Here is a 12,366-nt window from a genome sequence, read left to right on the forward strand (position 1 = left end):
TTTTAAAATTTTCTAGTAAGTAATAGTTAATGAAATCCTTAGTTTTATTAGTGCCATTAATATTTGTTATAAAATGTTAACCTGTGAACTTATGTATATTTTTATAAATAAATGTATTTTGTTATTTATTTCTGTTTATATTTTGACACTAAACATCAAATTGCATACCAATATAATAATGATCACGCTTATAACGCTAAACAATCAAAAAATATTAAATACCACATCGACATTCTTTTATGACTAGAATTAATAGATTTTTCTCAAGACACATTGAATCTACTCCTGCTAAATATAAATAGCAAAAATTTAAATAGTGTTTTTTCAAAGAAAAGGCGAGTCTCATGTACATGGTTATGCATACTGAGCACTGTGTGAAATTTATTTAAAAAATAATAATAAAAACATCTTTAGTGCCAACCAAGAATATACACAGAGTTGTACAAAATAAAAAAAACTTACATGAAAAAATTGTAACAGATGGCAAAAGGGGGAGGCTTAGCTAAACCGATACTGGTTGAGATCCAGTGTCGAGCTGGTTTTCAGCCACCCCCCCTTCCCAGGATGTAAAAGGGAGCGTAGATAGTCGGAGGTCGCTGTACACTAGTAATAAAATAAGCTTAATAACCATAACAGATTTATCAATCTAAAGAGAAAAAAAATAATTAGCGGCAAATGGCAACTCAGATAAAATAATTTACAATGTTTATGCACTTATTGATCTAATTTATTCGAACGCAATCGTTATAATGTTAAAATTTGATGATTTAAATATTGGTTGTTTGGATTCAAAGAACGCAGACGATAGATGTCGCTATCTTCGCATGATTCAAGGTACGGTCGTGGCCGTTCTCCGTGTCGGGATAGCATTTGGGTGTTTTTGTCTACATGCACACGACATACCAGTCAAACAATGCGATGTGATTTCACGGCTCGTTTGCCGCGCCCGAGCCCGGCCCATGTCTGGATGAGCTATGATCTATTAATGTAACATTTGAACAAAGTCCATAATGTTACTATAACAACAAACATTCTCTGAAATAACGCGTGTCGATTGATTTAGTAGAAATGTAATATTTGCCATCAGTCCTTTTTAAATGTTTTATATACGAGAGTGCGAAAAACATTTTTTCCCACATTACAGAAAACGAGAAAATAGTTTTATCATAGTTGTTATAATTACTAACGAGACCTTTTTTATCTCTATTTACGGTGTTTAACCTTATGCTGACGTTTTTCAAACTTGAACCGATCTTATTTACCAAATAGACAAAAAGGGAAATCACTACCTTTTATTATGAAAAAATGACTACATTAATGTAATACTAGATTCAAGACATTCAATATTTCAGTTAGGTTTTAAAAGTAGCGTCGAGTGGCAAATATATATCCCTAAAGGAACTGGCGAGATTGGTATTATAGAGATTAAGATTACTAGCTCGTACCATCTTTCGAGTGCATCGTCACCTCCTTCAGGTGGGATCGTGGTCAAGCGCTAGCTTAACAAATAATAAAAAAAGAGAGATATTTAAAAAATGCTGGGAGCAATAATATCAGAATATAGTTACTATTTTCGTTTAACACTCTCAGTATTAAAATTAAATATTATTACGTGAAGATAAATAGTTTTGTGCTAAATATAAAACCATTTCAATCGACCTAAACAATCTGTAATTAGATGAATCATAGAGAATAACATCTAGCAGAAATATAACTTCTACTGCTATAGTTTTAGAAGACACAATCGCTTGTATAGCAAGCCATATGGTCTTAGTACTAATTAAGTATAGTAAAGTCAATCGATAGTCCGCATATGGCCGCTGGCGGCGCTCCTCAAGTGCAAGGAACCAATTGCCTTCAATTGATTTGCAGACTGATCGCTGGTAATCCATTGTTATCCAATCAGTAGATATCTGAGATGAAACAATATAATGTATGGATGAAAATTGACTCTACACTCTACTATCAGTACCTTTACATCATACTAATATTATAAATGCGAAAGTTTAGATGGGTGGATGTTTGTTGGAGTTTGTAGTCTAAACTGCTGAACGGATCTTGATGAAATTTCGCATAGATATGGAAGATACTCTGGAAAAATACATAGGACACTTTGTTATGCTTATAATCATACTTTTTTCTTTATATTTCGCATCAAACAGTTAAAAAATGCTTTACACATTGTGTTGTTCCCGTAAGTTGTTAAACATAATTTTATGTAGAATACATGTCCGGTAATAAACACAGAGAGAGTTAAAATCGATACGTCCCACAACAAACAGCGAAGTTCAAGGTCCCCCAGATGTCTACATCCCTTCGGTATATACATCTCAACTCCTAATGTAAGGGTGGCCATGAACAAAACGAAACCTAACAAGTAGAGCGTGCTTGTTGCGAAGCTTTTGTTTTAATAAATGCATACTTAATTGATTCCTATTTTACTTTGGAATACATAAAGCTTGTAATCAGATAATTATATTAAAAGGAACAAAAGTAGTTAACTTATCAAATTAAGTTTAAACCTTTCTAAACTAAATTAAAGAAATCACGAACACGACATATTTAGGTTAAAAATGACATCAAGTTATAATCTTTTAAAACTAGGTTATGAAATAAATCGTTACTCGCAACTACAAAAATTAAATTTATTTAACTTTACTCTTAATACAAATATGCTTTAATAAAACAAAAACCTCTCAAAGTTTTAAACTAAAAATAAGACGAGTGAAATATGAGAAGCAAAATGTAACACAAACATTGTGTTAACTCGTTGTCTTTCTGTAAGATTTACTTTCTTATTAATTTAATTTTAGATGTGTTCAGTTTGCAGTTAGTCATGAAAATTGTTTAGTCACTCACAGGAGCCATGTTACGGGCTCCTTAGGATGTTCCAGTACGCGCGCATTCGAGGCCTTATTCTGGCTAGCAAAAAGCAATATCGCATTTATCGTGATTGAAATTATTGTATACGAATAAATTTACTTTTCTTATATCAAACTAAATAAAACAGAACATCAACAACGTGATATCAGTGATTTAATTTATGAAAAACAATAATAGTTATAAAATATTGCAGTATTTTTTGTTGGTCTGTCAATTAGTATTTTTTGTTTTCTTCACTAAAATACCTAGAAGTAGTTAAATAATTTGAAAAAAATGTTATTTAGATCATTATTGCAATACAAGGTATAATGTAATGTTTAAAATTAATAATGGATGACGATGAAATTTAACTGACTATTGTTCTTATACAGATCGAATCAAACAAAATAACATTTTTTCAAGTAAAAAAAAAAATCAAACCTTTTAACATATTTTTTAGTTAAACATTACGATGTAACAGCTATATCGCTGAGATGAACCAGAATAATCAGCGATGGTTATAAAAGCAGGCGTAATGCCGGCGGGCGTACAGTCGGGCCCGGTGCGTTGCCTAGCGAACCCGCCAAGCCACTTCTTCACTCTTCCTCACAAGGAATACATAATCCAGACAAAATGGTAAGTCACGTCCGCATATTCCAGAAGCTTCCGTTTCGTTGATTCCAAAAAAAATGTGAAATTACAATTTCAGCGCGCGGAAGTTTCGGGTGAACTTTTACAATTCATAAGTTTTTCAGCAACTTTTGTCCTATAAATAATTCTTACAAGTTAATTTCGTATTCAGTGTTTTTTGTAAGCTAACATTAAAATAAAATTAAAACTTTTAACTAAAATTATTTATATAAAATGTTTTATTTGATATTTTAAGTATCTCTACATTTCTTTTATTAATATATTTAAACCAAGCTTGAATTTTAATTTTAGGAAAACACTATCATAAAATCTATCCACATAACCATCATATTTGCATTTCACATATGCACATATTACGATTAAAAGTAGTCCCCTGGTCACTATATGTAAGATCGCATGGGGGCGAATAGTGTTTAAAGTAGGGTGAAAGCAGGCATCCTAGATAGCAACCCTCGTTTCACCCACTCTTACAATCCCTACATTATTGCAAAAGAGGTCTAAAGAAATGTCTTTCAAAACACGTCGCTTGTTTTCTAAACAAAAAACTCGCAACGCGTTCTATTTTCAAATTCTATGCACATTTTTTAAATACGTTTTTTTTCCGTTGCCTGAAAATATTTGTTGGATGTTGTTGAAAAAATCAAGCATCATTATTTAAAATTAAACGATAATCTAAATAAATGTCCTAGGCAGCGGTCTAGAAACTTAGGTATATTTATTAATATTATGCCTTAATTAAAATTCAGTATAAATAAGAAACTTCTTGTAGTGTAATAATGCGTTATATTCACGTATACTGGAAGTTTTAATTAAAATAAAATATTGGTTTCAGCGGTTTATCATGAGATCATATGTTTATTAATTATCGAACAATAGTGTATTTAACTAGATCGAAACAAACGATATTAAATTGCCCCCGTTGCGTAAGCTAACACACAATCCGTGCTGCGGTTTGTTTGCGGTTTTCTTGCGGATTTATTTCGATATCTTATTTTGTTTCTCCACCACAAGCGCATGGTTAGGAAATTAAGTTAACAACTGTGTTAACACAGCAACTGCTATATTACGTTGTTTAGTTGTAGATGAAAACAGGGATCGTTTAAATTTTAAAGGGGAAGTTATAACCTAAAAAACTATAAGCCCGGACATCTCGAGGGTTTCTAGCGACATGACGTTGGTAAACAATGATGATATTGTTGTCAAAAAGCTAGATAATGCTGTATTTAATGCCATGCATTTTTTTTCATATTTACTGCTAAAGAAAACGTTTTTTCAATAATTTGAAAAGCAAGTTATGTAGACAAATAACATGATAAATTATAATAACTAACTTTGATGTCTACATGAGAAGTTAAAAACATCGTACTTAATAAAATATCAGTTTAAAACGGTTTTTTTTAATTGAAACAATTAAGTGTGGTTTAGACATGAACGCGTCAATAAGTCCACCTTGAACCGCTGCAGTACAAATGTATCGTTTACAATTTATTGGCGCGCTGTCTACAATTAAATGCAATAGCCGGCTTGTTGAGATGTAACACCTTTATTAGAACTGTCAATATTCATTGTTATTTATGATGTTATTTTAGCCTCAGAGAATCTCATAAGACTCCATAAAACTAAAAATGATATTTCACACACAGAGTCTTTTGTCGTAAATAATTAACAACGGATTATAAAAGAGTGGATGAAGGCGTTACTTTTTTAAAATTACAATCCAAGTATAGACAAACAAAGCTTGAATTATTAATTGTAATGCATTCCATGTTATTATAGACCTTTATTAGCATATGCACGACACGACACTGGGCGTTCATCACTCGCATGCAATGAAGGTATATGCATGCGACGCATTGTCTATCAGGGATTTTTACATTTGTTGTCATTTATTTTTAGATTTATTTTACGCTAGTGACATGTGAAATAATTATATTTAACATTAACTACATGAAATTACTTTAAAAGCAATATTCCAATTTATCTCGTTCATCTTCTTGAAAAGTTAGTTCAGAAACTTACAGGAAAAAGAAAATTCAAACTGAACTTTGATTAAATAAAACAGACGGAGTAGATAAAGCCTACACAAACTTTAAAAGTTTTTCAATCAAACATCCTATTTGCTATTGAGGAATTCTTAACAAAGTTAATTTAGTTGTAAGTTTTGTTTTCTAAGTAATTTACAGTTTGTAACAAAGTGCATAACACACGCATGGTGTTAGACCGGTAATAGGCCCTATTAAGTGTTGCACGCACTATGAACGCTATTTAAAGTTACTGCAAATCAAATGTTAATTAAGTTAATTAAAAATGGCAACACATGGTCTGAGTGAATTAGAAAAATGTTGAAGACCTTAATTATTGCAAACGATTCAAAGACATGGTTGTGAACTAAATTAAAAGAAAACTAATTAGAGTGCGTTTTAGTTAATATAAATAACGGCAACGAGTTATAACTTATTATTTATTGTTAAAAAAAATAAAAATTACGGCCACCATTGGGTGGTAGAGGTTCAGATAGCTTAAAAATGACGTCACTGTCAGATAAGGGAACAAAATCCGATATTTTGATCACATATTTTATACGTTGGATTTACAGATAATTTACATTTTGGTTAGCCAGGCCCTTACTATCATAGTATAATTATATACCAGGTTTCCTATAGTAAATAATAATGTAACAAAAATATTAAAAATAAGTGTAACATTGTAACACTCTTGTTCATGACTGTACATTTCATGAATCATTACATCGGACTCTGTTAAGATTCCCAACAAACGAGTGCATCGCATTATACAGTGCGGTGTTTGTTTTAAATACAGAACATCTATTTATGGTTAACATGAAGGAAAAGAGAGATCCTTGAGACATTTCCTTATCAAACCAATAGGTACATAAATCCAGATAATCAAAAAAAATGACCAGTTAATTATAACAAAATTATACAATCTTTTAATATTAAATTGCTACCAAACCTATATTTGACATGTAATAACGTTTAAAGGTGACATTAGTCTAATTAAAAAGTAAACTTAACGACACACCCTGTGGGATCAACGACCTTCGCTAATTCGATAGCAAAAGTCACGCATTGACTCGCCTTATTTCTGGGAAATGAAAATTTTCTGTTTAATTACCTACTATCTGTTGTTTTTGTTATAAAAGGCAAAGACTATAGAGTATAGACTTTTATTTTTCAAAACTGTACTTTTTAAATTTACTAATTAAACATTCATCCCGTTTTACATGACATATTTTTAACACCAACTGGTTTATCGTGACCCGTTAATTTTATGAACTCTTGTCTGTTTAATAAAAGATGTTTCAGTCAGTTTATGAAAGCATGAATCACAATTTCAAGAATCGTGCTCCGACCAGCGCCAGAAACAAAACAACTCCTAATCCATGCTAATACTGCGGAACATGTCCGCTAAAGGAAATCCATTTGAACATTTAATTTGACTCTGTTTATAAATACAGTGGCAGGATATTTGGACATCTGACATTCAATAATTACTTAAATAGACCCTTAGTAGATTTAAAACTGCGGACTTCGCTAAAAGATCCGTTTAGTACGGATAAATAATTGTACTTTTTCTGTATTATCTATACTTAATATTTAGTGTACAAAGTAATATAATCCAGTGTGTATAGATTCAGCTGTTTGAATCACGTGCAGGCGCGCCGGATGACGTCACCATTCCTCGTCCTCCCCTCCCTTCCCACGGGTAGGGGTCTGGAGAGCTCATGTAAAAGTACACTATACCCATTACCTAAATACCACACCTTTCCTATTGATTAAATGTGATCAGAATTAAATTCTTACTTTTAAATAATTCTGAAAAGTAACATTGACAAAACTACGGCTAATTGTGGCATAAAACAGTTTTGGCTGCAAGCCAACGGAATTACACATTCATTTTGTGGTAGATCTGGAACATGATAGGGGGGGAGGGGATAGCGCACTGCGCAAATCTTCAAAAGCATTAAATCGAAAATCCTATTGCAGTCAGACAATGCAGATTGAATTGCTTATGATGTTTGTGCATGCTTCTGAATTTTGAAGCTGTTTAGACAGTATTGAGTCCGATGTTGCCGTAATTCTGTACGAGACTTTTTGAATTTGAAAATGATTCAAACTCTACCGTCTTGTCTATTGCAAATACGTCGAAGTATAGAATTGATGACCTTTTTGTTAACATTCAAACAAACAAATTAAAGTCTAACAACAATCCGTTTGAAACTAATTGTCTATCTCCCATTCGTCGCCATCTTGTTTTCAGTTTTTTGTTTGGCGCCAAACGCACGAGGTCAATGACCCCCTGCGCGCCTTCATCATGGTTACCTGTAATCATGTAACAATCAACTTCACAGATTGCCCTCCTCGTAATATTATTACTGTTCTGTAATAGCTCGCGCGATCTCATTACATTTTTTATAAAGAAGCGAAAATAGCGATAATGCTATAGTTTAGTTATACCATCCGTCTTATACAGCGAAGCTTATCTTTAGTAAGATTATAAAACTTTGTTTTTATAATGTTTCTCATAGATATTGAAAAAAATTAACCAACTTTTTAGCACTTGAATTTCTTAACTAAATAAACTGTAATTAAAGCGTTAACAATAGTTAAATGTTTACAGTGAAAAGGAAAAATAATCACAAGGAAACGTAAAAAAGGCTTCCCACCAACTCTACACCCTTTCGTAATAACAAAGAAAGAGATACTTCCTACATAATTTCGCGAATCCTGTAATTCTAAACCAACCCCTTGTTGACTAAAAAAAGTTCCTTCCCCATCGGAAGTCTCTACTAAGGTCTCTTTGAGCTTGTTAAAGCTCCGGTCGTCTGCGTCATCAACGTTAATTACAGCTTTCTGAAAGCTTTCAAATGAATCAATATCGAATTCACTTTGAACATTTTTCTATGTTATTTTATTAATTAGATTAAAAAAAAAAAAACAAAGAGTAGAAAGTGTGTTTGAGAATGATGCATTATTTTTTTTCTAGTTTTAGTTTCTACTCTATAAAAAAATCCCTTAAAAGTCCAATAAAAATGTTGCTATCTGTCTATTTTAAAAACTAAATTAAATTTTGAATACACAATAGCACGTAAATCTGTATTTTCAGAATTAATGGTTTTCTAATGAGAATCAGTTTATTTCATTGTTGCACGAATACAGATAAAAAAAACACGGTCGGCACAGCTTGGTACCGCTTCTGAACGTAACTATCAATCACCCTATATAGATTGGGGTGAATAAAGCCTATTAATTTGTATTCTTTCTGAAGGATTCGTTAAAAAAGGAACTGTTAGTTTAAAAAAAAGATTTCAATTTTTCTTACGAAAACATAATCCTCTTTTTTACACAAAGACTTACAATCATAGAGCCACATTTTAAATGTAAAATTCTCCTTACAAATTACATTTGTTTCATTGTTAATTGGAACAAAAACTTTTAATTATTATCCCTAAAATGGTTTGTATTTAAACCAAAACTTTTTGGTCAACGTTGCTTCTCAATAAGGTGTGTCTTTAATTGGCATTACGACTTTAAAATGTCAAAGCGAGTATATTTAATTCCAAACTCCCACACTGGTAATAACTGTAAGACGTAATTGTTTAACGAGCGACAAATTTATAGTAATTCAGTTCAGAGCTATTACAATCGAATTAGTGTTTTAAACGAGAATAGTGGACGACAGTGGGAGTTTAATCGATCTAAATTCGTGTATCGAATAACATACACCTACTAAACAATCGACGATGCAACATTTACCTCCGATTAAAGATAAACGCTTATTTAAGTTTAAATCTTTACATCCCTTTTGAGCAGAATAAAAACAATAGCACTAAGAAAATAACTGAATATGAGTAATAAGAGAATAGTGCCTATATTTATGAATTACATAATCTTGCTAGCATTATAAATGCGAAAGTTTAGATGAATGTATGGATGTTTGTTAGAGTTTGTAGCCTAAACGGCAGAACGCATCCCGATGAAATTTGGCATAGATGTAGAGTATAGTTTGGAAGAACACATAGGCTACTTACTTTAGTTTTTTTTCATTCCACGCGAACGGAGTCGCGGGCAAAAGCTAGTGTAACTATGTAAAGGAATCATCGTCAGACATATTGAATAATTTAAATTCATGAAACATATCGTAGATAGAATGGAAATCGCTTTTAGCGTGCCTGTAGAGTATAACCCTCTGTTAGTTTTACCACGTAATTGGGATTTCCAATCCAATATCTTTTATCAAAAAAGGGTTTCCATATCAAAGTCGATGATCAAAGTACCAATTGAAATGCAAAATTATCTTGCGTTTTTTGTTACTTGATTTTAGAGTTATTTACTTATTATTTCAGGTTAAAATTACACTCCCACATACATCCTCTATGAAAAACCTGATCTCTGCTACCTAATTACTTCGTTAAACTTATACGGTAGATACCTCATTTATAGTACGTCCTTTGAACAAAATGATTTGCTTAAAATGGTCATATTAATTCACTTAAGAAGTATCAGTAAATTTATTACAACGCCAAAAATATTAAGGAACATCAACAAACATCATATTAAATCATTAAAAGGTTAGTTTTTATAAGCAATTAAATCTACACAATACACGATATAAACACATTTATACATTATAACTAGCGTGAATGTAAAAGCTTACGATATTCTTGCTGGTCACGCTGAGTTGACAAAAACCGTAAACCGATGGATTCCACTGACAAATGTATCATTGTTCGTAAACTCAGGTAATAATTAACTTATTGTGAAACTAATGGAACTTCATTATTTACCACAATACCAACCAATACAATACGTTTTCATATTATTTTTTGTTATAGTTAGAAATTTTAGATTATAGAAAAAATTATAGGAGTTGGTAAACATTTAGATGCTCGGATAATAACGTTAGTATATTGTAGATATCTAAATTTTTTAAAGACACATTAGTTAAAGATCAGAAGAGTTAGGAAAGAGATACAGAACAGAAGAGCACGTGTGGATTATTAATGCAACCTTCTTTGTTTCTCTACAAGTTAATTTATTCCTTCTAGATGACAATTATAAGAATCATACTAATCTACCATGTTGTCTGTAGAGGGAATGCATCTCAGTTCACATCGGTCAAGCCGGAGTGCAGATCGGCAACGCGTGCTGGGAGCTGTACTGCTTGGAGCATGGCATCCAGCCCGATGGCCAGATGCCGACTGACAAAACTCTGGGCGGCGGCGACGACTCCTTCAACACCTTCTTTAGCGAGACCGGTGCTGGCAAGCACGTGCCTCGCGCAGTCTTTGTCGACCTTGAACCCACTGTTGTTGGTACGTAATAAAACTCCGTTTTAAGGTAACCGGTTCCACTTTCATTTGTTTTCAAACTTTAGAAACCAGCTAATGGCATTGCAACAGATTTAACTGAGTTATTGTTTCAAATTGGTACAGTACTTAAATATACACTAAAGTAAATAATACAAATTGAAAGTAATTTATCAATGAATTCGGTACACGACAGTTTTTTGCGGTTGTAATTTATTAAATTTCGCCAGCAATGCGGGCAGACGGTCGACATCGATGTCGCGGCGCGCCGTCCCGCCCGCCGAAACTTGGCACAGCATGCTAATAATGAAATAGGCAGCGTTACGAATATCTGTAATATTTATTCACAAACGCTTTAACTCGTAAAGAAGGACCTTAGCAGTTATTTATCGACAACGTTGAAATTCTGCTCCTGATTAATGTCTCTCCATTTAATTTACTATTGCGTAAGTCTATTGCGTAGACTTAGCATCTTAGAGTTCACTAAGGCAAAGCGTAAATGATAAGTAGCTACTCTGAGTGCGGCATTACTGTAATTTTGTAATAATTACTTTAAATAGTTTTTACTGTAGCGAAAGTTTATTGTTCAAGTAAGTCAATCGTTGGGATACATTAAAAAGTTTCTTAACTCAATCTGATTGCAAAAGAAATTAAATTTCTGCGGATTTACTTGCTGACCATATCGGGATATCAATCTCCATAAAGTAAATGCTCAAGAAAGTTGCCGTCATCAATGATATAGGACCCAACCATATAAATGTTCGGAAAAACTGGTTTTTGAGAAAGGCGAATACAGTTATTCGCAAAACTTTTTATTTCAATTTATTACTTGTCAGTAACATAATATAATTTACCAGAGCGAGATCAACTTAATGTTTTATATGAGAAAGACTTTGAATGAAGGAAATAGTTATGTATGTCCGAGTACTGAAGCGTAGCCATAATTCATTAAAGCGTGACTTAGCTACTCTTGCCATCGCTATCACATTCTAAGCTAAGGTAAAAGTAACATAATACGATTTAGTTTACGAAATAGAAATATGGTCTGATCACACAGTTCTCATGTACCGATTTATTATTCCGTCATCCATCATATTAACCTGTATAACAACTTATCTTCTAAAAAAAAACGAAAGTTATTCTACATCTTAAGTGTAAACAGAAAACAAAAGTTTATAAAATATTCAAATATTTAAAGGTGCCATGACCTTTAACAAAGAATAACGTATATTTGGTCTGTCTTAAATGATATAAATCTAAATAAACATTTCATTGCATAAAGTAATCACAACGTGTGTAAGATTTTAATTCTAATTGACAAAGGGAGTGTTGTCACTTGTCAGTGCATTCCTTTGGCTTTGCGATCCAGACGCATAATAAAAACAGATGGCGCTTCATTAGCGAATATGGACGAAACGCTTGGCCCTTGTCGCGTCGCACATTGGGCTGAATCAAGTTGCTCCATAGACAACTTTATCTGATGTTTGAAATGTCTCTTTTTTTTGCTTAAATGTGCTTTGTAT

At 32.5% G+C, this 12,366-nt stretch overlaps 1 protein-coding gene across 1 annotated transcript in view; it reads left to right on the plus strand.

Moving 5' to 3' along the window:
- Nucleotides 1-3,417: 3,417 nt before the first annotated feature.
- LOC106103619 (tubulin alpha-1A chain-like) overlaps nt 3,418-12,366 on the plus strand; it is a 15,583-nt gene continuing 6,634 nt past the window's right edge. The window contains exons 1-2 of the mRNA XM_013283403.1: nt 3,418-3,498; nt 10,627-10,849. Of these exons, the coding sequence (XP_013138857.1) occupies nt 3,496-3,498; nt 10,627-10,849 (226 nt within the window). The 5' untranslated portion in view covers nt 3,418-3,495. The remainder of the gene's footprint in view (nt 3,499-10,626; nt 10,850-12,366) is intronic.

The sequence above is a fragment of the Papilio polytes genome, unplaced genomic scaffold (assembly GCF_000836215.1).
Source record: "Papilio polytes unplaced genomic scaffold, Ppol_1.0 DF823731.1, whole genome shotgun sequence".
Lineage (NCBI taxonomy): Eukaryota > Metazoa > Arthropoda > Insecta > Lepidoptera > Papilionidae > Papilio > Papilio polytes.